This window comes from Lepidochelys kempii, chromosome 10, assembly GCF_965140265.1.
Source record: "Lepidochelys kempii isolate rLepKem1 chromosome 10, rLepKem1.hap2, whole genome shotgun sequence".
In the NCBI taxonomy this organism is placed as follows: domain Eukaryota; kingdom Metazoa; phylum Chordata; order Testudines; family Cheloniidae; genus Lepidochelys; species Lepidochelys kempii.
In genome coordinates this window covers 272,932-300,275 of record NC_133265.1, presented here as the reverse complement: position 1 = coordinate 300,275, position 27,344 = coordinate 272,932, and the positions used below count along the sequence as shown (strand labels likewise).

At 41.1% G+C, this 27,344-nt stretch overlaps 1 protein-coding gene across 4 annotated transcripts; it reads left to right on the top strand.

Moving 5' to 3' along the window:
- On the top strand, positions 1 to 27,344 carry UBE2I (ubiquitin conjugating enzyme E2 I). 4 transcript variants are annotated; one of them, XM_073361562.1, is made up of 7 exons: positions 23 to 369; positions 10,300 to 10,378; positions 10,633 to 10,716; positions 19,710 to 19,782; positions 24,194 to 24,303; positions 24,480 to 24,559; positions 26,687 to 27,344. In XM_073361562.1, the coding sequence occupies exons 2-7, from the start codon at positions 10,313 to 10,315 to the stop codon at positions 26,748 to 26,750; spliced, it is 477 nt and encodes a 158-aa protein (XP_073217663.1). In that variant the 5' UTR covers positions 23 to 369; positions 10,300 to 10,312; the 3' UTR covers positions 26,751 to 27,344. The 4 variants fall into 4 exon arrangements, with proteins under 4 accessions (XP_073217662.1, XP_073217666.1, XP_073217663.1 ...); XM_073361563.1 differs by lacking the exon at positions 23 to 369 and adding an exon at positions 744 to 1,108; XM_073361565.1 differs by lacking the exon at positions 10,633 to 10,716 and having other exon boundaries at positions 16 to 369.

Sequence of the window (27,344 nt, the reverse complement as noted above, 5' to 3'; positions counted from 1 at the left end):
CCGCTCAGGCGCGGCGGCGGGGGCTGTCAGGGAAGGCGAAGCACAAAGAGAGTGGAGTGAGGTAGGGAGACTGCCACACGGAGCTTCCCGAATGGCCTCCGTTCTGGCGCTGTATTGGCCACCTCACGGCCCTGTGTCAGGAAGATGCGTGTAGTGTGCCGGACGGGTCCGATTGAGGGGAACACTGCGGCGGCGCAGTGGGACGGACGGGTCGGACTGAGGGACATTCCACGCCGCTGCGCTCCGCACCGAGCAAGGAGGGAGGGAAAGTCCGGACCAGAGACAAAGGGGGGGAGCCGAGTCGGGAACATCCGGGTCATTCGCCGCTGCCTCAATCCGGGACACGCGCGGGTGCTGCGGCCGCTCACGGTGAGGCCTGGCCGGGCGAGGGCCTGAGGGCGGCGGGGCCAGAGGTTGCAATGGTGACGGAGCCTGGGGCAGGGAAGTGGGTCTTGGGGGTGCTCGGGCTCCGGTTTCTCCTGATCCCTGAGCCGCCTTCTCTGGGCCCGGTCGCTCCCCCCCGCGGTGTGAGGGGGGAGCTGCTGCAGGGCCCGAGTACCGACGTGCCCCGGCCGGCCCCCATTCCCCCTGCGCACGGTGCGGGCCGGGCCTTGGCCTGCGAGCCTTGGGTGGGGACGGGCCAGCGGCCTGTGCCCCCGCCCGCCCCGGCGGCACTTGCGCGCGGCGGGCCTTGGGGAGCCCGCCTTTCCCCACCTGCGGGTCCGGAGCTCGGGCTCTCCCTGTCGGAACTCGGAGGGGCAGGGTCTGGGCAGCTAACCGGGCTGGGACGGGCCGAGTCCCTGCCCGGAGGAGCTCCTGGCCGCAAGTGCCTGTGGCCTGTACAGTAGCTCTCCCCGGAGTACCTTCGCTCTCGCGCCTGTGTAGGGTAGCGCCTGCCCCCAGCGATTTCTGACCGGGAGACGGCCCCTCTCAGCCCCACTTAGGGACTTACACTGGGTCCCTCCCTACTGTGAAGCATAAACCAGGAGGGCCTGTTGAGACACCAGCACCACTTACGGAGTGCAGGGACCGCAACGCTGGCAGGCGTTTCTGAGCACTGCCTTGAAAACTGTTTTACAGACCTAGTAAAGTTATGGAGCTGAAGAAGGTAATAGGGCTAATATCTGTGAGTTGCCTTTTGCTGTTCCACTGTGGATAAACCTCAGGGCTTCTGTATGTAGGCAAAGCCAAACACACGCTTTTTCTGTTAGTAGGGCATCAGTCCAGCATTTCGTCAGTCCAGCATTATTCTGATTGGATCCCATGCTTAGGCGCTCTCTACTCTTCACAGAAGCAGAAGGTTTTCACTCTTTGGACAAATTATTCATACGTGTATTTTCCTTGTGTGCTAATATTTAGCTTCTCAAATAGGAAGTGTAGGTGTGTAAGACTAGCTGTGTTAGACACTTTCATACTAGTGTTCTGCTGTGGGCTAAATAAGAATTGTTAAAGGTAACCAGGATGTAAAACAAAATGGTGATCCTGTAATTATTCCAGGCACCTGTGAGCCCTCATTTGGAATACTGTATGCAAATCTATTTCCACAGGAAAGATACTGCTTTGGAGACATTGCATCACAGGGAACAAACGGATTCTTTGGACCGGACAAGCTGGGTAGCCAGGGAGATCAGTAATGGGATATATTGAGCAATTCATCTTTTGGATGTAGGGTTTGGCTTCAGCCAAAATAGTTAATGACAGGCAGATCTTACCTGTTGTTTTTTGATGTCTTATGTGAAATGAGTTTGGGCATCTCAGTTCAGTTCCTAGTGGGCAAATACCAGCATAACAAAAAATCATCACCATGGTTGGTGCTCTGAGGCAAAGAACTGAATAGGAAGTGGAGGCTAACCTCTTTATTATGTTTTCAAGTGGCTGTTGCAGGCCTCATCAGTCTTCATGGCTGCTAGCTCAGTTCCATTCAGCACTAGTAAACTCACCAAGTTTAGAAAAAAAAATATCAAATTTAACAGCACTTACTTCTCATGGGGAAAAGAGAAGACTCCAGATGTTAAGAAATGTGAGATGGAATTGCTAGAAACTTCTTATGCAGCTAATGGTCTCAAAAGCTAGTAGCTATAACTGAAAAATCAGGCATTTCAGGTAAAACTGCTACTCTGAAAGAAAACACACAAGAAACAGATTTATTTTTGAGGAGTGGTTTAGTGGAAAAGGAGATGGGATTCGGAGATGCTGGAGTGGTTCTTCCTGGTGCTAAAGTGTATTCCATGTAGTGGTTAGTTACCAGAAAGTATAGTAGCTGCCAAAGGCCTACCTCAAACAAACATGATTTCCTAGATTTCTAAATACCCTGAGGAAGAAAATGGCAAGTTTCCTTACTCATCTGCTTTATTTTTTTTTCATGTTTGCACTCTAAATACCTAGAGTATTTCATGGGGAAGTTGCTAAACTTCAAAAGGGAGGCTGCTGGAGAATAAGGAGAATGAGATCTCTAATACAATTCTTGGCTTGCTTGTGAATCTGGAACAAAGGGTTAAAAATTAGATGCGACAATTCCCCACAATGCATATAATACTTTATACATCTGTGGCAGTTTCTGTCTGTGGATTTCAATGTGTTTTTAGTTAATTTTACATTTTTTCATATCCCAGTTTTTCAGAAGAGTAAACAAAGGCAGAGATTAAAATGAAATGGTCAATTTCAATTGCATTATAAGTTTTTAACCTATATTACTGATAGGTTAAATTACTGAAACTGAAATGAATTAAAATCTCCAGTTTTACTTTCTGTGTTTACAAGTGCTTGTCCAAGTGGAAAGAAATACATGAAGTACACAATGAAAATCAATTAAGTATGAAAACATTTTGCCATTTTCACAGGGCTTGGTGGTTAGGATACTTGAGCTCTGAACACTGTAGAGGAATGTTTAAAATTTTAAATTTGCTATTGGAGTTTAAAGAGACAACATGGAAACATTCTCTTGGGCATACATTTTATAAAAGCTTTCCCCCATCAATTTAAATTGTGTGCCAAACTTGGGTTGAGTCTCTTTAAGTAAATAATTTGCCCAAAGTCATCCATTGTTATGGCACACCTGAGAATAAAACTCAGATCTAAAGACTCCATACTTGCACCTTAATCACTAGACAAGAATTCTTTGATTTTGTGCAACAAATATTGTTGTACTTTACTATTTTTCTGATTAAAGGTGGAGAGGAAATACTAACTTGTCTAAAGTCACATTTGGCAGATTTTTGTCTTGATTGGGTTTAATTTTTTTCTGCAAAATCTTCTCAATTTCTTGTTTCTGCATATTTCTAGCTAATTACTTTGAAAATCTGCAGACCATATACATTAACCTGTAAATAAGGAGGTCCATTTTCTATCTAGGAGTGTATAATAGCACCATAGTATTTGTAGATCCATTTGTAGTATTTTTCTGAGCTAATTTTTAATGGATTTTAAGGTAGAAAACTTGCTACGTGCCATGAAATCCATGTTCAGGTTTTCATACTCTGATTATTCTCTAGCCCAAGCGATATGTATAGATTGAAATGAATTCTAGAGCTTAAAAGTAAATTCACAGCATAAGGGACTTCATGCTTTCTTGTAAAATAATTAGGTCAACTAATAATTAGCCTCATTCGATCTATTAGTACATTAGTAAAATTTTCAAAAGCACCTATATTGCATTTTTTACAAGTGACTTAAGAGCCTAAATCCCAGTGACTTTCAGTGGAACTTTTACTTCTAAGTGCTTATGTCCTATTTGAAAATGGGACTTAAGCTTCTACGTCGCTTAGGTGCTTTTGAAAATGTTACCACTTGACTACTAGACTAAACTGCTGAAATAGCTTGGTGAGAATCCTGTACTATTTAAGGGCTGTGATTTATCTTTTTCATGTAACACTGATCTGATATTATAGTAATGTGAAAGGAAACTGATTTTTCTGTAATTATACTTAGCATTTAGAGCTTTACAAATATTAATTTAATTCCCCATGCTTCTGTGAGAGAGGTCTGAGTTATTTCCATACCCCACATGGAGTGTGGGGGATAGGTAGATATACTTATACAACCTAATATATTTGACTTTTTTCATGTAAATAGGATTTTGGAGCCCTTCTCAAGACTTAGTTTAATTTTAATCTTGAGGTATAAACACTTAAACCACTAATATAGACAATATTGTGTAGAAACCCTCTGAAAGTAGTCTGAATTTGTCTTGATTAATATGCTAAACTGATGAGTCAAATTTCTGTTCCAGTGAAATCTGAAGAGAACTTTCTACAGTTTCTTCTTACACTGTAAACTTGCTAGCCCATTGCACAGTGCTGCTGGAACAGGCAGGTAGCCTGCAGAAAGATGCACGAGACTTTACCTTAAACCAAAGATAGTAGCTCAAGGTCCAGTAAGTCGTTTTGTTGAGAACCTTGTTTGGTGATAGCTTGTAGGTACTCTGTAGGCTACAGCAGTCTGAAAAGCCAGAATCTTTGCTCACATATACATGTGCAATTTAGGACTAGTCTACACTTAAAATGCTACAGGGGCACAGCTGCAGTACTTCAGTGTAGATGCTACCTATGCTGACAGGAAGGTTTCTCCTATCAGCATAGGTAATCCACCTCCCTGAGAGGCAGTAGCTAGGTCGACGGAAGAGTTCTACATGGGGACTTAGGTCGGCTTAAGTGTGCCATTCAGGGGTGTGGGATTTTTTCACAACCCTGACTGATGTAGTTAAATTGACCTAATTTTCTAGTGTAGACCAGGCCTTAATCTGTTAACTTCATGGATCTGCATTTGTATAGCTGAGAGCAAAATCTGGCCCTTAATGTTTCCTAATGTTTATTATGCTTTTCGATAATAAACTTAGACTGTAGAATTTGAAATGTTCACATTGATCAGTTACCTCTTTTCTGCATCTGATAACTTGGGATATTCGATTAGGTTGTAAACACAATTCGCTTTCTCAGTTTGTATAGTGATGGTATTAGTGTGGACCAGCAGCTACTTGCTGTATCTGTCTGGTAATGAGTCTACAAGTTCTTCAGTGGTTGAAGGGAAAGAGAGGCTGACTGCACAATTAAAATGCAAGGGCTTAAAAATGGCCACATGTGGTCAGACATATGGACCATCTAGCCCAATATCCTGTCTTCTGACAGTGGCCACTGTCAGATGCTTCAGAGGGAGAGAACAGAACAGGGCAGTTTATTGAGTGATCCATCTCCTATTGTCCAATCCCAGCTTCTAGCAGTCAGAGTTTTAGGGAGACTCAGAGCATAGGGTTGCGCCCCTGACCCCCTTGGCTAATAGCCATTGGTGGACATATCCTCCATGAACTTGTTTAATTCTTTTTTTTTTTTTTAAACCCAGTTATACTTCTGACCTTCACAACATCCCCTAGCAACGAGTTACACTGGGAATTGAGTGAAGAAGTAGTTCCTTATGTTTGTTTTAAGTTAATTTAGTTAGGTGACCCCTAGCTTGTGTGTCATGTGAATGGGTAAATAAAACTTCCTTATTCATTTTCTCCACACCATTCATGATTTTCTAGACCTCTATAATATTCCCTCCTCAGTCATCTCTTTTCTAAGATGAATAGACCCAGTCTTTTTAATCTGTCCTCATATGGATGTTGTTCCATACTGCTAATAATTTTTGTTGCCCTTCTCTGTACTTTTTCCAGTTCTAATATATCTTTTTGAGATGGGGCAAGCAGAATTGCATACAATACTCGAGGTGTGGCTGTATCATGGATTTATGTAGTGGCGTTATATATTCTGTCATCTTATCTCTTTCTTTCCTAATGGTTCCTAACATTCTGTTAGCTTTTTTCACTGCTGCTGGACATTGAGCAGGTGTTTTCAGAGAACTATCCATGATGACTACAATGTCTTTCTTGAGTGGTAACAACTAATTTAGACCCCCCACATTTTTTATGTAATGTTGGGATTATGTTTTCCAATGTGCATTGCTTTGCACTTGTCAGCATTGAATTTCTTCTGCCATTTTGTTGCCCAGTCACCCAGTTTTGTGAGATCCCTTTGTAATTCTTCCCAGTCTGCCTAGGACTTAACTATCTTGAGTGATTTTGTGTCCTTTGCAACCAATACAAAACTTTCACCATCATTCTCTTTAATGAACTACTGAATATGAATATATATGTCAGGGTTCTACTGCACATATTTCCTGATTCTTGCTCTGGGATTGATGAGTGTTCATCTATAAATGACACTGAATAAATTATTCCTTTCATAACATGATAGAAAATGTTTTGAAACAAAGTATTGGTCTCATAACGTGACTTGTATCCTATTCTCACAGCATCCTTTCCATGAAATCTGCTTTTGCTTCCACAAGCAGAACAAATGATTAGAGGCTCACACAGTATTCTTTGGGCACAGTATTTAACTAGCCCCACAAATGTTCTGGCATAGCAAAGAGCCAAATACATATCTCTACCATATTCATTTAACTTAATCTGTGTATGAGTGATTAGTTTCTAATTCTAGGGAAAGTTAGACCAACTGCAGAATTCTGGAAGCAGTATTATTACTTTATCTATTCACCCTATCCAGATCTCACTTTTTCTAATGAAATTTAGCTTTGTATAAACATGAATTTAATTGTTAGCTTTCAAGTTGTATTTGTGGCATTTCTGGAATATATGCATTCAAGCAAAACTAACTCTGAAACTCAGAAGTAGGACTGGATGGAAAGTTGTTGTGAAATATCATTGAATGCATTAATGTGTGAGTGTGTGTTTCTTCAAAATCTAATTTGATGCTGTTATTCAAGACTTGTATGAAGTAGGTGTCAGATCTCTTTGGACCTTCTTTGTGTTGCTCAAAGGGAAAATATTATAATTTTGAAGGTGACAAATTTCCAATTTATAGATGGTATGGCAAAGTAGTATGAACCAGTGTGAAGTTCAAAATGAGGATTTCTATAAACTGGAGTTAAAATGCTTTTCGATAATAAACTTAGACTGTAGAATTTGAAATATTCACATTGATTAAATTAATACCCAGACTGTTAATGTAACAGGAGGAAAGTAGTTGTAAACCCTTTTATAGATTCCTTCATCTATTTAGATAGATGGCAGTTAGTAATAGAAGACTAATGAGATGCTGTGTACTGAAAGAGGAACTGTTGAGAGCCCTCTGGCTGTCATACAGGTTTATGTATTTACACAAATGAAATTAAACAAGTTGGCCTGATTTTCTGAGGTGCTGAGTACCTGCAACTGTTCATGAAGCTGGGGGAATGAAAACTTTTTGTGAGGAGATTCTATGAGCTGCTTCTTACTGCCCATTTAATAAATTAACTCCTGGGCTTTTGGGTACCAATTTAATTGTCTAAATAAACCACCTTCTCTTGTTTATCACTGCTTTAGTTTCATAAAATCGCAGGACTGGAAGGGACCTCAAGAGGTCATCTAATCCAGTCCCCTGCACTCATGGCAGGACTAAGTATTATCTAATATTTCCCTTCTTGGATTTTGTGTGAAGCTTTCTTCTTTTTCCATTGTCTTAATGTGCGTCACTCCTCCCTCTTGTAATAATAGATCTCTGCTTTGCTTTTCTTTTTTCTGGGCTTGAGATCTGAAATTTTTTTGGCACATTTTGTTTGTGACCCTGATTCCACGGTATTGTCCTGCTTCTAGTAGTCTGTACTGCTTCCAGAAAGACAGGATTAAGTGTGGTCCTCAAGTCCAGTGTCCTGAAATGACACCTTGGGCCAACTATCTTGTGTATCTGCCAGCTTCTTTCTCTACAGGCTCACATCTGTACTCCTGTTTCTGCTCACCATTAATTGGTGGTTACTACTGCAGTATCATCAGATTGAAACTGATATGATCTTGATAGGATTGACATCTTAGTTGCTCCTGCGCAGAATAGTTTGTGTCCCAGCCAGGCAGCAGTTTACAGGCTACTTTCTACTGCTTTCTGGATTGCTGGTAGGGAAGCTCAGTAAGCATGATCAGCAGCATAGATGTCCTCCTCTGCAAGTGAATGCCACATCGGTCTCCTTAGGGAGACAGAATATTTGCACGCTCTCTCAAAATTTAAACCCCTATTGTTCCTGAACCTTTATCTTACTACTGGCAGTGTGGTATATGTTGTATCCTATTCTGACAGCATCAGAATGTAGTTGTTAAACTACTACTGAATTCCCTTTGCCAATGTAATGCAACTGTGAAACACAAGGTGGAGGTAGTGTTCTTGAACTTAATTCAAGTCTAGTACTTTAAGGCTTGTTGATACGGGGAAATTTAGTGGCGTAACCTATACTGGTAGAGATTAGGCCAGTAAACATCCCTGTGTAGAGAAGTTGATCTTAGATCAGCATTTTTCAGATGTGGCCACATGCAGCCACTGTGGACTTTTCTTGTGGCCACAGCCTTCTGGGCTGTTATGGGGTGGGGTGGGAGGAGGGGAGTAGCGAGTGGCCCCTCCCTGTTGCTCCTGGATGTACTGTTTTGGTGTTGATTGCTGGTGCGCCAGCAGGGGCTGGGTCCTGTCCTCCCTTTGGAGACACCTGGGGCACAATGCTGGAGAATCAGGCAGCCGGTGAGTTCCCCACCTTCCCAGGGGTGGTGGGGGTCAGGCTTCTGGCTTCAGCCCTGGAGTGGCAGGGTAGCAGGCTCTGGCCACAGGACTTTGGGCTCCAGCCCCCCACTGCCTCCCTTCCACTCACCCCATTGCTCCTGGCCCCTGCTGCCTCCCCCGATGCCTCCCTTCCAGGGCTTAATTTGTCCCGAGGCTTGACAGGGCTGAGTAAATGTGCTGTAAAAAGCAATACTTGTATGTTTGTTACTATCACTTTTCACAACAGACTTACTAGCTAGCAATAAAAAAATTACAATGATTTGGACATATATATTATATATTATATATTTGGACATATATATTAGCAAAGCTTTTGACACGGTCTCCCATAGTATTCTTGTCACCAAGTTAAGGAAGTATGGGCTGGATGAATGCACTATAAGGTGGGTAGAAAGCTGGCTAGATTGTCGGGCTCAACGAGTAGTGATCAATGGCTCCATGTCTAGTTGGCAGCCGGTATCAAGTGGAGTGCCCCAAGGGTCGGTCCTGGGGCCGGTTTTATTCAATATCTTCATAAATGATCTGGAGGATGGTGTGGATTGCACTCTCAGCAAATTTGCGGATGATACTAAACTGGGAGGAGTGGTAGATACGCTGGAGGGGAGGGATAGGATACAGAAGGACCTAGACCAATTGGAAGATTGGGCCAAAAGGAATCTGATGAGGTTCAATAAGGATAAGTGCAGGGTCCTGCACTTAGGACGGAAGAACCCAATGCACAGTTACAGACTAGGGACCGAATGGCTAGGCAGCAGTTCTGCGGAAAAGGGCCTAGGGGTGACAGTGGACGAGAAGCTGGATATGAGTCAGCAGTGTGCCCTTGTTGCCAAGAAGGCCAATGGCATTTTGGGATGTATAAGTAGGGGCATAGCGAGCAGATCGAGGGACGTGATCGTTCCCCTCTATTCGACATTGGTGAGGCCTCATCTGGAGTACTGTGTCCAGTTTTGGGCCCCACACTTCAAGAAGGATGTGGATAAATTGGAGAGAGTCCAGCGAAGGGCAACAAAAATGATTAGGGGACTGGAACACATGAGTTATGAGGAGAGGCTGAGGGAGCTGGGATTGTTTAGCCTGCAGAAGAGAAGAATGAGGGGGGATTTGATAGCTGCTTTCAACTACCTGAAAGGGGGTTCCAAAGAGGATGGCTCTAGACTGTTCTCAATGGTAGCAGATGACAGAACGAGGAGTAATGGTCTCAAGTTGCAGTGGGGGAGGTTTAGATTGGATATTAGGAAAAACTTTTTCACTAAAAGGGTGGTGAAACACTGGAATGCGTTACCTAGGGAGGTGGTAGAATCTCCTTCCTTAGAGGTTTTTAAGGTCAGGCTTGACAAAGCCCTGGCTGGGATGATTTAACTGGGAATTGGTCCTGCTTTGAGCAGGGGGTTGGACTAGATGACCTTCTGGGGTCCCTTCCAACCCTGATATTCTATGATTCTATGATTCTATGTGCATATTTATTTTTCCTAAAGCTAATTAAGTATTTTAGGAAAAAGTGTGAGAGCGGCCGCCAAAAAATTTGTCCTGAGAACCCCTCACTTAGATGCTCTGCTATTTCTAACAGAACTTCTATGCTGTGTAGAGCCTTAAAAAGTAATTGTTTGCCAGTCCATCTAATAAATGTTAAAAAAGAAAATCTGTGGAGTTTGAAGAGTATTCATTCATCACTGCATGACTAACTTGAGGAGTTCTATTTGCTCTAACGGGCAACTGTTTGTTTTAGAGGGATTTTGAACATGTCTGGGATCGCCCTCAGCAGACTTGCACAGGAGAGGAAAGCTTGGAGAAAAGACCATCCATTTGTAAGTAGAACCGTACTCTCAAGTGGTTAACTTCTGCAACTTCACACTGAACTTGTGTTGTTCTGGTGTCCTTTTTTAATGTGAAATGAAACTATAAAGCAGCTGTTGAAAACTCCTCCTCTGATACATGAAGAAATGTCAAGCAAGTTGGTGTAGGTAGAGAGGGACTGCATTGTACAAATATATGTTTTGATGCTGCATCAGCGTTAAATGTACTTTCAGAAGTCTTACTTTGGGTTTCTGTTTTAATTCAGGGATTTGTAGCAGTACCTACAAAAAATCCAGATGGCACGATGAATCTCATGAATTGGGAATGTGCTATTCCAGGAAAGAAAGGGGTAAGACTTACTGTCAATTTAGTTTTCAGCATGGGAGATAAATGTTAACAAATTTTTAACAGATATAAATCATGAATAACTTTTAGTGCAGTTTATGAAATACACTTTAACATAAGTGTTCAGTTTTAATCAAATTCCAGAACTACTTTGGAAGCCACATGGAATAGGCACATAGGAACTGCCATATTGGATCAGACCCAATGTCCATCTAGTTCAGTGTCCTGTCTGTGACAGTGGCCAGTACCAGATGCGTCAGAGGAAGGTGTAAATAGTCTACAGTAATCATATATGGGATAATCTTCCCCTCTTCCTCCTGCGTTGTCTCAACATAGCCTTTAATACTTAAGCCCTGAAGCATGAGGATTAACATCCCTTTCAAAATATTGTCGTTAATTATAACCTATATAATTAATTATAACCTCTTACCTATATAAATGTCCAAACCCTTTTTGAATCTTGCTAAAATTTTCACCTCAGTGACATCCTGTGGCATGACTTCCACAGTTTATTACATGTTATATGAAAAAGTTTCTCTTTTTCACCTTTTTAATTTGAGCGTCCCCTTGTACTTTTGTAATGAGAGAGAGAGCAGAAGCTCGCTATTTGCCTTCTCTATATGTTGTTTTATTTGATGTTTTTATTATGTCCCTCTTATTCATCTCCTTTTTAAGGTAAATAATCCCAATCTTTTCAGTCTCTCTCCATAGTTTTTCCTTGTTCTTGATCATTCTCATCACTCTTCTCTGAACCTCCTTTAATTCTACAGTATGGTTTTTGAGACAGAGTGATCAGTACTTTACAAAGTATTCCAGGTGAGACTGCACCATTGGTTTATATTCCATGGCAAAAAACTATGCTAATGTAGAGTTAAGGTTGCTTGGTAGTATGCTATCCCCTTAAAGAACAATGAGTTGAGCAAATTCAAAACTTGTGAAAAACAGGAAATGCACTGTTAAGGTAGCCTATGGAACTTTAACTCTGTTCCCTTTAACAATGCCCCATTATGCCCTTATAGTTTACTGTGCGAACCCTACAGTTGCTTCATCTCCTTTTACAGTTCTTCACCTCCTTTTACAACCCATTCACTCTCACCCACAGGATTCCATCTAATACTGCTAAGGACAAAAAAGGAGGGGGAGTGCTTGCCCACCCCACCTTGCTTCTATTCCTTTGGGGCTGGTAGCCTATATGAATTTGGATATGCTTCAGGTGTAGCCAGTGTATTAGGTGGTATGTACGCTAACAGTAATAGGGCCACTTGATAGAGCTGTGTTTGTGTTCTGAGAACTTGTGAGGGTTACTTTGAGGTGTGTGAGATCTATATTTTGCACCCTCAGATGTGTGTGAGCAAAAGGAAGAGGTGCATGTGTACCTTTTAGGATCCAATATGCATAATTTCAGTGTAAAATTGTGTACATTATATAATTAGCAAGGCATGTGGTTTTATTACAAGGGTATTGTCAGTAGCAAGCTGGGATATGAGAGTAGTTAAGCATTTATTATCTGCTTGCATACCCTGTGGTCAGTGTCCGGTGTAGCTGTGATGAAAAATGGCTCTGCTTGGTAGAGGTATGTTTGTGAGAACTGTGGATTACTTTGAGGTTTGTGACCTAATTGTGATCTGTTTTCCACCCTCTTGTGTGTGAGGAAAGGGAAGAGTACATATGTACCTTCAGGATGCAATATGCATCATTTCTAGGTGGAATTGTTGGTTATCTCAGTAGCAGGGCATAAAGCCTTTATTACAAAGGATATTGTCAGTAGGGTGGTGGAATATGAGAGGATTCTAATGCTTTAGTGATGGTTAAATGAAAGTGTATGTTGAGATGGTATCCTGAGAGTAAGTGTAAGTAAGTTGTAAAACGCTGTGAAATGGTTCTTAAATTGTACCTGAGTGGTATTCTTTCTAGGGAGTTGGCCAAGTGTCTGAGTGTACAATCAGATCTGGAACCTTTGGAATCTTACAGTGTCAATGGCCAGTGTGTACAATGCCTCAATGTGTGCCTCAATGTGTGCATACTCAAAGAGGGTAGAAGAAAGGTGGCATGGGCAACCTTTCCCCCCCACTGTTTGTCTTTTAACCGTGTTAGATGGAACCCTGTGGGTGAGAGTGATTGGGTTGTGAAAAGAGTTGAAGAGCTTGTATATTTCAGCAACTGTGGGCTTGGCAGAGTATAGGTATGTATGTTAAGGGGGGTCTATTGGGCCAGTGCTGAAAGAGAGCAGAGTTAAGGTTGCATGGGCAACCTTTGCTCAACTCGGCTTTCTGCAAGGGAGTGACTTACCACTAAACTACTGTAACTCTGCGATAATATCATTTTTTGCCATTGACTTTCCTAGCTTTTTTTAAACAGGAAAAGATCTGTTGGTAGGAGTTAATAGTCATTTAAACAGTTGTACATATGTCCTGCAATTCGCATAATACTGAGCCAGCCAGCCGCCCTTTCCCTCCCACCACAACAAACACACCTCCCTATCCATGCCCCTGACTCAGTCACTGTGGTCCCCCAGCCCATAAGCAGGGAATGCATCTCCCTGGAGTCCGTTACCTGATAAACAGATTTTCTGTTGCTATTATTTCCTCCCCACCTATAACTTGATTTCTGGGTAGTTTGTGTAGCGAAGGACAACTATGTTACGGTGGAGTGTTGTTTCAGAATGGTTGGAGGGTGGAGTTTGTGGCTGGGCCAGTGAGAGAAACCACAGATAGGGTGGTTGTTCCAAACTACTGATAATCTTATGTCAGAGAGAGATCCTCTGATCCCTGTCCAATCGATGTGCCCCATCTTGAGAAACAGTGAGGTGCCAGTGAATCACCACAATGTTGGGTAGAGCACAACCTCTAAAATCAATGGGTAGATGCTGCAGAGTGGGCAAAACATGATGCCATCAAAGTCCACCTCTTTCCATGCCAATCAGCCTGTAGTCAGCAATCCCCATGTCGTGGCGCACGCCTTGATCTTCTGCAGACTTCTGCCATCTTATGAATCAGGAATCACACAGAATCCACACTGGCAACAGCACATTTCCCCCCCCCCCCCCCCTCGTGGTCAAGGTACCTGCACTGTCCCTTCCAAACCCCCACACTGCATGTATTTGGAAACACCTCATGAATCTGCCCCCAGACCAGGAAGTAGCCACTTCCACTCCCTGCCATCTGTCCCCCAGTGGCTAGTAAAATAGACTTTTTTCTCAAACAGCCAATCCAAGTCTTGCCTCTCCCTCCCCCCCAAAGGCCTTTGTCTCTGGCTCCTTCTGACTTGATAGAACAAAGATTATGGTTTGACTGACTGACTGACTATTCTGCTGTGTTCACTGGAAACCTCTCAATAAAATAAAAATGTTATGTTGTAACAGCTTGTAGTAAGCAACAAAGATTTAATAATTCATTGTACAGATGTACAAAGGTTGGGACTAGAAACCTCAGTGGTAGGGTATTCACTGTGAGCAATGGTGTTGGCACAGTCCCTTGAGCAACCTAGGCAAGCATAAGGTGGATGCATGGAAATCCTAATATTTTTTTTCTTTATTATCAGACACACAACATAATCCTTCCAAAATGCACATCTACGAAAGCAATGAATGTTTTTTCTTAAATACTATTCGCAATTTGGGTCCCCCAAAGACTTAGTGGGTGCCATGCAGTACCTTGGGTAAAAATTGACTGAGACTATTTTGACCCACATCACAGCAATAGTCTGAGCTCTAGATCTGTGCCAAAAAAATAATAATCTAGAAACATTTTGAAAAAACAGCTGATTTTTTTTTAGGGCTTGTGTCTCTGGAACCTCTGGTTTAAATGACCCCAAATTTGGCTCATTCACCCTGCACAGAACTCCCATGAGGTTCAGAAAAATCCAGTAAAGCATGTGCATTTTAGAGCACTTAAAAGTATGATTCTCTAAACAAGAAGGATACAGGGATGATGGAGGGAAAGGGTTCCTCTACACATCCTCTCCAGTGCAGGAGGCTCTGAAAGGTGTGAAGCATTAATTTCAATGTGATGTTGCCAGCTGAATGGCAACACCCCATATAGATGAATACAATCTGAAACAATAGCTGTGAGGCCCGCTGTACTCTACAAATGTACATTGGTATAACTATATTGCTCAGGGGTGTGAAATCCACTATACTGAATATCCAGCACTGTGTCAATGGGAGGACTTCGCCCTTTGGCATAGCTACCACCTCTCACGAAGGTGGATTAACTGTGCTGATGGGAGAAACTCTCTCTTGTAGTAGTCTTCACTGAAGCGGTGCAGCTGCGCTGGTGCAGCATTTTAAGTGTAGACCTGCAAACTGTTCCATTCATCTCCATTGGTCTTGCTATTCCCCTCCTGAGTGCTTTAGAACTTATGAAATGCATGAAGGATTCCTGTTTTCAGCCCCTCATCCAAAGGAGCAGGACTTCCCCAGATTCTGGCTCACATAGGGAACAGGGAGGGGGCCTGAGACTCTCCCAAAAGGGCAGACACCCCAGAATCCAACTTAAATGGGGGAGGGTTGAACCACTGTAGGTGGGCACCGGCCCCCCCAGATCCTGGCGCACACAAGGAGACAGGTAGTAAGGGGCTCACACACTGTTAGGGGAGAGGGGGGTCAAGGCCCACCACAATCCAGCTCATGGGGGGGCAAGGAGGAGGTCTCTGACCTCACTAAAGCTGCAAGAGTTCACCAGATCTGGGCACACACATGGGAGGGGAGAATGTGGAGCTGACAGATGCCGCCTGTCCCTGTTTCCCCCCAGTTTTCTTGCCACTCACCCCCATGCAGCCTTCCCAGAGCCCCACACTTCCACTCCCCTGAGCCCCTAACAGCTCTCCCCTTTTCTACCACCCATCCCCATTTATCCCCTTCCACATCACCCTTCTCCCCTTGCTGCAGGCCCAAACCTCACTTGTCTGCTCCCTAATACCTCATCTTTCCTAGGAAGCATTCACATGTTTAATTTTTCATCCCAAAATTCTTTGATTACATTCCATCCAAAACAAAATTGTCACTCAAGACTCTCAAATTGTAGCAACCTCCAGCCACTCAGTCCAAAACTTTTTTTCCTTAGATGGGGGTTTATGCTTATTTTACCCATAATTATATTAATTAAAGGGTGAATCCATAGCCATCAATGTCAATAAAGTCTGTAATTCATCCAGTCATTAGTACCTGTCAGTTTAACGGTACAAAGCAACAGAAGGAAACTGTTTTTTGGAGGGTTAACTCAGAAACCCTTTGGTCAAATGACCCCAAGCTTGGATCACTAACACTACCCTGTATCCCCATAAGACACACCAAATTTCAAAGCAATCTGAGTAAATGTTCAGATTTTAGTGCACTTACAAGAGTCAAATTTAAAGCATATAAAATAGTAGGAATGGAAACCTTCAAGCTTTTTTCCCCCCTGTATCTGCATGCATAACATAAAAATGTATGGGCATGTCTTCACTAGCAATGTTTAAGCACTCCCGCAGCAGCACTTTAATGTGGCTGTGTAGTCACGGCTGAAAAAAAACAAAACAAAACCCTACCTCCACGAGTAGCTCCCAGCGCTGGGAGCACAGCCTACACTGCCACGTTACAGCGCTGAAACTTGCAGCGCTCAGGGAGGTGTTTTCATACCCCTGAGCAAGAAAGTTGCAGTGCTGTAAGGTGCTAATGTAGATAAGCCTTTAGTTTGCTTAACTACTTTTCCTGGTTTGAGTCCCCTAAAGGTTTAGTGGGTGCCATGCACAACTTTTGGTAAAACTTCACTGGTTGAGACCATTTTGACCTACAGTATATCAATAGTTTGCTCTCTAGCTCTGGACAAAACAAGACCACATAGAAACTTTTTAAAAAGTGGCTGTTTCTTTTTTCAGGTCTTATATCACTGCAGCCCCTACCTCAAATGACCACGAATTTGGGTCACTAACCCCCCCCCCAGAAGCACACCAAATTTCAGAGGAATGCGACTTAGCATGTTGTTTTTAGGGGATTTAGGTTGAACTTTAAACAGAAGCTGTGAAGCAACCTTAACTATAATGCTGACATAATAAAGGCATTATAATATCTGTGTATTATTCTCCATCCCATTCCTTACACATCCTAGTATCACTTTTTTTCTTTTTTTGACTATAGGTGCACATTGTGCAGAGGTCTTCATTATCTGTAGTGATGCACAGGACTCTTTCCTGAGTTAATAGTTAATTTAGAATCCTGTAAGGTGTATGAGTAATTTAGTCTCTTCTCGCCGAAATGGGTATTACTTCATATTTATTGACATAGAAGTTCATTTGCCATCATGTTGCCCATTCACCTACTTGTTTAGGTATCTCTGAAGTTCTTCATAGTTCTCTGATCCTAACTAACCAAAATAAATTTGTCACCTGCAAATTTTGCTACCTCATTATTACTCATCCTCTTTCAGGTAATTAATAAATATATTTAAACTTTAGATCTAGTATGGAATCCTGAAGCACCCTGCTGTTAATGACAAATATCTCTTCTGAGTAACCTGAGTATTTGGACAACTTGCTCAACGTTACTTTGCAATCAAATTGACATCTGGTTTTACTTGGTATGAATTTCCAAACTTGCAAACCTAAAATTAGTTCTTGATGCTTGTATAAAAATATACAAACTAGAAGGAAGATCTCTCAGTGAATGAGATTTGCCAACTTAATATGTAAATCAGTTATCCAAAATAAGAGAATCCCCTATAATAGCAGATAAAGGCCTGGTCTATACTCAAAAGTTAAGTTGATCCAGCTATGTTGCTCAAGTGTGTGGGAAGAATCTACACCTCCTGAGCGACATGGTTAAGGCAATCTAACCCTCAGTGTAGACAGTGCTAGGTTGATGGAGGAATTTTTCTCTTAACCTAGCTACCGACTCTCAGAGAGTTGAATTAACTGCTGATAAGGAGAACCCCTCCCGTCTTGTGCTGCTGCAGCGTTTCAAGTGTGGACAAGCCCAATGCACCTTCTCAAGTATAATTATGCCCTCACTAGATTGAGTAATATCAGAATGCCTTCCTAGCTTTTACCGTTTGTTCTAGAATTTCTTTCTTGATATTCTTTCCCTTTTAGATCAGATTTCACAATGGAAACAAAATAGTGTTTCTTTTACCATTTCCTTCCACCCTCTGTCAGATATTTGTCTTTTGAGTGCAAGCTCTTGAGGACAGGGATTGGGTTGCCTTATGTTTGTATGACGTACAGCATCATGAGATTTTGAACCTTATTGGTGGCCAGAGGCACGTTAGCATTTAAATAATAAAGTATGTCCCCTGTTGAGTTCAGATGTGTTCATACTAGATGTCTTAATTGACTTATTGGCAAACTGAAGTGTTTATAAATCATGCTTACGTGACAGAGCAAGTTTTAGGTTTTTTCAGTCAGTGCCTTCTCTACATGTAAGGTAACTTCTTGACCGTATCTGTATACCACTACTTGCCTTGTTCATACACATGAACCCAATAGGTACACCGATGCAGCTGTGAGATATTATTGCAATGCTAAAAACTGACTTGTACTCTTAAACATCTCATATGATTTGCTGACTCTTAAAATATAAATTCCCAATCGTAGCTCACCATATGAACTCAATTAAATAAATTGCTGCTAGTAGCAGGAAAGATGTCTTTCTGACAAATGATTAGAGTTCCGTGTTGGCTACATTTCTTTATGGTAATGTACATCGCCAACCACAGACAAACTTTGGGATTTCTTGTAAAATAGGTACAGAAATCTCACTTCAGTGCTTAGATATCATGGTGGGTGATCTGTTCAGCAAATGGCAGAACTTTGGCAATGAGAGAGGTCAGAAACTGAAGAGTACTGTACCTGAATCTGTAGGAAGGAGGTAGAGTACATGCACCCAAACTACAACTCACCCAGGATGATGCAGCTCCCTTACTGGTGCCAGAGGTACTGGGGGATTGTAAGTGACCAAGTATTTAGGGCCACTGTCTTGCATCTTACATGGTGTTCCCTAATGCAACACAGTGCATTGGTACAGGACTGGCATGATGGGGAGACAACCCCTACTGAAGCAGTGACCCCACTTTTTGCAGCACCTGAGTACTCCTTTAGTAATCCCCCATTGTGAAATTTAGTGAGAAGTGGTATGACTAGTCTGTATCTAATTCATCATCCTTAAGGGGTATACCTAAGTAACTTCCTACCTAAATGACAAGAGGCCACACTAACCCAGGTGCAGTGGCAGCAGATAGAAAACCGGTGGCCTGGTACCCTATTACCACAGGAATGTGACTCAGGTAGCTCAACCAACTTCTTCATAGGGGGATGGCCTGTAAAGACTCCAACACCCTAGAGAGACATAAGGAGACAGCCTCTAAAGATACCTTCACTGTTCCATCAGTGACTGATATAATCAGCACCAACCTTCTTGGAACTTTCCATGTGTGCCCATGCTGGTCTTCGGGATGAGAGCAGCTTCATCTTTTGTGGTTTTTCCTCACGGGAGGGCATGCAGTGAAGGTTGGATTGCAACATTCTTACTGTCATTAAAAGCATGGGTGGGTGGGGTATTCTTAGTGAGAAACTGAAGATTTATCAATGATAATAGTGTTAGTTAGGATTGGGATATTAATAATAGCACAGTAACAATACTGAGGGAGAAATGTGAGACTTTTGAAGAACAGTTGCTTAAAACAAAGTCTAGGAAACAGTTAATTGAAATTAACTTAGTGCCTTAAAACACAAAATACATTTTAAAGAAGGAAATTAAAAAAAAAGTTTTTTTAAAAAACCTAACAATAGGTAGGCAGAGAGGCAAGTATCCTATAAAAAATATTAAAATAAATATATATAGTGTAGCGGATAGTCATGTAATAACCCTATTTGTTGTGCTTGAATGGTTTTTTTTCCCCCTGGCATGCACCTTTAATTTCTGTGTCTGTTCTCTTTAGACTATAAACTCCCCATCTATTTTGAAAGTGCTTGGCATACTTTGGGTGTTACCATAATCTAACTAACTTTGCTGAAATTTCCTGACAGACACCATGGGAAGGAGGCTTATTTAAACTACGGATGCTTTTCAAGGATGACTATCCCTCCTCACCCCCAAAATGTAAGTAAAGTGACAGAATACCAGTTTCTAATAGAATGGTGTTGAATCTGAGTGCTTATTGCTGTATGAAAAACTAACTACCTGCTTTCTGCTGACAAATTGGAGGACAAATTGGAGGATTGGGCCAAAAGAAATCTGATGAGGTTCAATAAGAATAAGTGCAGGGTCCTGCACTTAGGACGGAAGAACCCAATACACAGCTACAGACTAGGGCCCGAATGGCTAGGCAGCAGTTCTGCGGAAAAGGACCTAGGGGTGACAGTGGACGAGAAGCTGGATATGAGTCAGCAGTGTGCCCTTGTTGCCAAGAAGGCCAATGGCATTTTGGGATGTATAAGTAGGGGCATAGCGAGCAGATCGAGGGACGTGATCGTCCCCCTCTATTCGACATTGGTGAGGCCTCATCTGGAGTACTGTGTCCAGTTTTGGGCCCCACACTACAAGAAGGATGTGGATAAATTGGAAAGAGACCAGCGAAGGGCAACAAAAATGATTAGGGGTCTGGAACACATGACATATGAGGAGAGGCTGAGGGAACTGGGATTGTTTAGTCTGCAGAAGAGAAGAATGAGGGGGGATTTGATAGCTGCTTTCAACTACCTGAGAGGTGGTTCCAGAGAGGATGGTTCTAGACTATTCTCAGTGGTAGAAGATGACAGGACAAGGAGTAATGGTCTCAAGTTGCAGTGGGGGAGGTTTAGGTTGGATATTAGGAAAAACTTTTTCACTAGGAGGGTGGTGAAACACTGGAATGCGTTACCTTGGGAGGTGGTAGAATCTCCTTCATTAGAAGTTTTTAAGTCAGGCTTGACAAAGCCCTGGCTGGGATGATTTAATTGGGGATTGGTCCTGCTTTGAGCAGGGGGTTGGACTAGATGACCTCCTGAGGTCCCTTCCAACCCTGATATTCTATGATTCTATGATGGTAGGGTGGAAGTTTTATAACACTTCATTAATTATCCTGGATGTTTAATGCCTTTTATAGTTAAAACTGAAATGGTTATAATCCTTATTTTCATGTGCGTTTACATACCCATCTTTAGAATAAAATTTTCCCTGGCTTGCCTCTTTAGAAAGTTTAAGAAAGCCGTTCAGCTGCTTAAATTCAGGGAGATAGGAAAAATCTGTGGGTTTTTTTTTGGTTTTGTTTGTGTTTTTTTGGCTTGAGGTTTTTTAGGGGGAAAGGGATTGGGTTTTTTAATTAATGATCACTTTTTTCTAATATGGTTCCAGTAAATATGGCTCAATTTTGAAACTTGGCATAGTTGTCACTGACAACTGTTGCATCTGCTAAGTTTTGTACTGAAAATTGTGTATTGTGCATTCTTGATAGAAAAGTACCTTAAGTTAAGAGGATAGCACGTAAGTGGAAGCAGTGTGAATGTGTGTGTAGCGAGTGCATACTTGTTTTGAAAGACCTCCATAAGCTGAATAGACATACAGCAACAGCTCTCAGGCTACCTAGCTCCAGATTTTTCTTCATTCTGTTTTTTAAAAATCTAGTTTTAATTAAATATTAAAGATGGGAGATCAAACTTTCAAAAGTTAGGATTATTCTATCAATTTTTAACTTAGCAAAGTTGTCTACCTCATATTTTTCTGTTCCTTTCCCTTAAATGTTCCCATGTACTATAAGATACCCAGTTGGTGCAGTGTTGTAGTAGTAATAATTTTTGGAGTGTTTTCACTTTAACATTTGATATCATAATCATAACATTACATTAACATTAATTTGGCATTTTTTTGCATGTGATATGTGTACAAGACACGTATTACATAAATAATTTTTTCTTTGCAATTTTTTATCCTACTGCAAGCTGTAGAAACCATTTGAATTTATGATTATCTTTGGTGTTCGTAATACTGGTATTCTGGCTGTAGAGTCAATACATTCTGCTTTATGATAGCTATATAGCTACTACTGATCATAATGGTCCAGTATCCATTAGGGAAATCTTTAGGAAAACTGTCTTTTAAAATTCATGGATATTCTCTGTCTATGGAGTTCTGTTGCCCTAGCTGATCACTGGCTTTCTTGAACAAATTATTTTTCAAATCTATTTAAGTTACCATACAGCTTTTTAAAAACAAGGCTGTTGCTTTTTGATGTCTTTAGCATCATCTGGGGCAGGAATGTGTTATCTCACATTGATGTCAAGATTTAAGTTTTTCCAATTCAAACATAGAAATGGCCATACTGGGTCAGACCAGTGGTTCATCTAGCCCAACATCCTGTCTTCCGACAGTGGCTGGTACCAGGTACTTCAGGAGGAATTAACAGAACAGGGCAATTATCAAGTGGTCCAATCCCAGCTTCTAGCAGTCAGAGGTGTAGAGACATCCCAGAGCATGAGATTGCATCCTGACCTTCTTGGCTAGTAGCCATTGATTGGCTTATCCTCCATGAACTTGTCCAGTTCTTTGTGGAATCCAGTTATGCGTTTGGCCTTCGCAGCATCCCTTGGCAATGAGTTCCACAGGTTGACTGAGTGGTTGCATGAAGGAAGTACTTCCTTATGTTTGTTTTAAACCTAGTGCCTATTCATTTCATTGGATCACCCCTGGTTTTTGTGTTATATGAGAAGGAAAATAACTCTTCCATATTCACTTCTTCCACAGCATTCATGATTTTTAGATATCTATTATACCTTCCCCCCCCCAATGGTCTTTTTCCTAGGATGAACAGTCCTTGTCTCTTTAATCTCTCCTCATATGGAAGTTGTTTTTTGTTGACATTCTCTGTTCTTTGCAATTCTAATCCCTTTTTTGAGATGGGCGCTCAGAAGTGTATGCAGTATTCCAAGTGTAGGCATACCATGGACTTATATAGAGGCATTATGATATTTTCTGTCTTATCTATCCCTTTCCTAATGGTTACCAACATTCTGTTAGCTTTTTTCACTGCTGCTGCACAGTGAACAGATGTTTTCAGAGAAATATTCATGACGACTCCAAGATCTTTTTTGTGACTGGCAACAGCTAATTTGGACCCCATCATTTTGTATGTCTAGTTGGGATAATGGATTGAATGTGATGCTCCCTGAGAGAGTACAATATGCCACCTAAAGGTTTCTGTCCTGTTTCTTCAGGACCTTGGAAATTTATCTGATGTGTTTAGGCTCTTTCTTCAGTTGATCTCCAATTTAATGCTGGTGACATAACAGAGAGCCTTTCTTTTCACTTGTAAAAGTATACAGCAGGCATTTGGAGAAATATCAGCTGGCTTGAAAAATTCTGCCAGTATTAATGGAATTCCTCATTTTAAAGCTAGGGAATATTTCTGAAACTGTCTTGCTACAGAATCAGTCATCTTCCACTTTGTTTTTAAGTCCTTACAAAGGCAACAGAGATATTAAACACAATTTAATTTTAGGGACAAAATTGATTGTACAACCTAAATGGAATAGAAATGTCCTGATTTAAATATAATTTAAGCTTAATTTAAAATTCACTGTTGTATTCTGAATGCAGTTATTGGTCTTGTACATAGATAAAATGAAACAAAAAAAAAAAGATGGAAACTTAAAATAGACAAACTTTTAGTAAGGAGACTTTTTAAAGGTATTATAAATGTCTCTTTAATGTAACACTTGCAAAGAATGGGGGGAGTAGGTGGTGAAAATGTATAGATGTGGTCATCCGAGTGGATGTGCTTCATTATTTTATGAAGGAGTGTGGAGTGTTGATATAAGTAGTATTACTTTTTGGGCCCAGACCATCACAAAACTACTCTGAATAGAGCTTGGTGAAATAGCAAGAGAAACTGTCCTCTGGTGTAAGAGCTGTTGCTTGTGGCAGTGCTTGTTTTGGGAACTGTATTTCAAAGCAGGATGTTTGTTGTGCTCCTCCTCATGTCAGTGCCTATTAGTGTTCATACAGCAATTTAAACATATAAAGAGTGTTGTGTGTTAAATATTATCCAGGATACTCTTTCAGTCCACCGTATTTCATAGCAGTGGTGGGATCTTAGCTCTGGGAGGAAGCAGTAAAGGTTTGGGTGAGCTGCTCTGTACAGAGTTCTTTTAAGTAATAAGTGATCCCCTGTACATTTTCACTGCACTTAGTGTCATTTAGCATTAATGAAATCCTCCTATCTTAGCATGAATAATAGGTAATATTGTTCATTCAGAACATATTTTGGCCTGGATTGATTAACATAATCAGTAATGTGACTGAGATCTGGCGTGGAGATACAAGTAGACCCATCGAAGGAGGGAGAACTAAAGGTAACTGCACTGCAGAAAAACTTCATGGATTTTCTGAATGGGATTGTGACAATGGGAGATTGGTTGCCTTGTGGTATAGGGGAAATGGCCAGCTTTACTAGAAGTCGACTTTTTATATGTTCTGATTTAATGAAACTTGGTTCAAAATCTTAGATTTGCACATAAAGAACTCTTTTCTTCCTTAGGTAAATTTGAACCACCATTATTCCACCCAAATGTGTATCCTTCAGGCACAGTGTGCCTCTCCATCTTAGAGGAGGATAAGGATTGGAGGCCAGCAATCACAATTAAACAGGTCAAAACATTCTTCTGTTAAAACTGTACACCTTTGCTTGCTTTGTCAGCTTAACTTTTGTGTGATTCTCAAATGTCTTGTGCACAATTCTACATTTTATTTATAGAAGTTCTGAATTGTATACGTTTCATAGTAATATTTACATAAATTATTTTTTTCCATGTTTTCTTATACAGATCTTGTTAGGAATACAAGAACTTCTAAATGAACCAAATATTCAAGACCCAGCTCAAGCAGAGGCTTACACAATTTACTGGTTAGTAGCTGGATTTTTATTTATTTATGTAACAAACACCTTGACTGGCCTATAGCTGTTTGTAAACCCTGGGTCTCCATTTGTGTGATTGATGGTGAGACAGGTAAAGCAGCTTCTAGAAAATAATTTCTGGGTCTGCTTTATGTAGAGATGTTTAGTTCTATGCTGTAACCTCAACAAAACAACCAACTAACTTCAAAGTTAAGGTTGAAGGTCCAGTGATAGCAAGGCAAGTTAATACAGTAGCATATAGAGGCCCTAATGAGGAATCAAAGTCCCATTGTGCTGTACAGATATGTAAAGAGTCCTTGCCCCTAAAGAGTTCACAATTCTAGGTTAACAAGACATAACAGTTGGGTGAAATTAATGTGTAGAGGCAAGGGAGAGGACGGATGAGTTAACAAGTCCTGTACAGTAGCTACATGCACAATCATTCCTCATTACATTCCTAACTGTAATGAACTGGGGGGTTCTGTAGCCATTTTGGTCTTAAATTAGTGGGTTTACAGTTATTTTGGGGGAGTTTGTGCAGTGTATATGGGGCAGCATAGGAAAGAGTATGGAGATCTTAGTGAGAAGTGGACTTATGGGTGGTGACAGCTGGAACTTTGTCAGAATGACATGGCATTGGATGCAATGAGGTTATCCGTTTGAAAAGTAGTGTAGGGCTAAGCTGTGAAATCTTAAAGATAAGAAAGAACATCTCTGATTGTCTAAGCAATCTTCTCTGAGATCCTTCCTGTCCCATAAGCAAAGAAACACAGAGGGCAGAAGATTCTGAAAGTGAATTGCTGGCTAGTAAGTGGTGCAGGATGGAGAGCTTTCTTTGCAGAACATTGTTCCACCTTCTGTGGGAAGAGGCGGCTGCATAGCTTGGATGACTTCCACCTCAGTAGAGGAGGGACCAATCTCCTTGGGGACAGACTAGCTAGAATAGTCAGGAGGAGGTTAAACTGATAGCAAAAGGAGATGGTGGAAAAAGGAAGACATGAGCACTCAGGTGGCAGAAAATTGAGATGTTGAAAACAAAATGAATCGAGGAACCAAAAGACATGAGGGGAAGAAATTTTTTAATTGCCTATAGACTAATGCTAAGAGCCTGGGTAACAAACAAGAGGAATTGGAATTGCTCATTTATTAAACTGGTACCCAAATGCATGGTGCTTCATAAACAGGTGTCCTTTTTATATGAACTGTTAAATGTCCCTGTTCAAGAATAAATTTCCCTTCACATGCCAATGCTTTGTTTAGATTTCTGCTGTACTGTGTTATTTCACTACTGGCTAGTTGTTCTGCAGTAGTAGCTGTGTTGTAAACTACCAGTACCAGTTCCACGAATTATCTTGTCTTTTTCTTCCTTTTAGCTATAGGAAAGTAAGTTAAACTGCACATCTATACACAGCCTTCTAAGCCCAGCATCTTCTCTTGCCCGACTTTTAGGGTGGGAAGAAAGGGCTGTGAGACCCTGAGGAGAAACCCTGTAATTTACCAAATCTTCAGTGAGATATAACGTGTAAGAGAAACTTTGGAAGAAATGACATTACTTTAGTATGTAGTGTAGTGGTAACCGTGTTGATCCCAGGATATTAGAGACACGGGTGGGTGAGGTAACATGATATACGTTAGTATATGAAGAGCACTTAATGAAATAATAGAAATGTCATGGTATTTTCACAGACATCTATTCTGTGGCGAATCTAACAGAGTAACTCTGTAAATGTCTTGTCTCCTTCCACAAAATGCTTTTGCTTCTGAGATACAATCTTCTTATTTCCTGCAGCATACCCTACTGGACAGATGTTAGTGAGCTCTGTCTTAACCGGGCTACCAACCTGTTTAGACTAGTCACTTCTTTCCAAACAAAATGGGTCCTGCAGTGCAAATGACCCTCTCATTAATTAAATGAGCAGTGTTTGGACAGTGAGCTGCTGGTATAGCCAAGATTTTTTTTCTGTTTACCCTTTGGACAGTTCAGTCATGGGTTTTCCTACTGTCATGAGTACATAAGATACTTCATCTTTTCCTAATCTCTCTTGCCTTAAGGAATAATTTGAGGGTCTCATATTCATTGTGCAGCTTGACATAATTGACATCTGAAATGTCTAATAACTTTTTTTTTATATCCAGCCAAAACAGAGTGGAATATGAAAAGAGGGTTCGAGCACAAGCCAAGAAGTTTGCGCCATCATAAGCACCTGTCATACAGCATCTTAAAAAGGAAGGGATTGGTTTGGCAAGAACTTGTTTACAAAATTTTTGCAAAATCTAATGTTGCTATGTACAATTAATATTCACTTAGGGGAGGGGGTCGTATGTGTGCCATTTTCCATATTCGCCACTTGTATACAGTTCTGAATTCGCTGAATTGCCCCCAGTTTTTTCATACAGGGTCTCTTCCTTCAGTCTTTTGTATTTTTGATTGTTATGTAAAACTTGCTTTTATTTTAATATTGATGTCAGTATTTCAACTGCTGTAAAATTATAAACTTTTATACTTCTATAAATTCACTAGTATCTCTAGTTACTTTGCTATCTGATGCAGGCATGCTTTAAAATGTTTAGAACTATATTTAGACTCTAGCTGGCTGTATGAAAAAATCATACCCTCCACCCCCTTCCCTTCCCTTAATTTGTTTTTCTATCTTTCAGAAACTAGGTTGTTATTGCTTAAGAGCCTCAGAGATCCAAAGTCAGCCAGCATCTTGATTCTGCATCACTTCCTTTTGTGTTTATATGGCGTTTTGTCTGTGTTGCTGTTTAGAGTAAATAAACTGTTTATATAAAG

Bases quoted from the DNA above. Each gene is read 5' to 3' on its own strand.
- UBE2I (XM_073361561.1), top strand. From the start codon at position 145: ATGCGTGTAGTGTGCCGGACGGGTCCGATTGAGGGGAACACTGCGGCG. The intron at 370-19,709 runs GTGAGGCCTGGC...ATTTCCTGACAG, and splicing joins GGGTGCTGCGGCCGCTCACG to ACACCATGGGAAGGAGGCTT. The intron at 24,560-26,686 runs GTTAGTAGCTGG...TTTTATATCCAG, and splicing joins GAGGCTTACACAATTTACTG to CCAAAACAGAGTGGAATATG.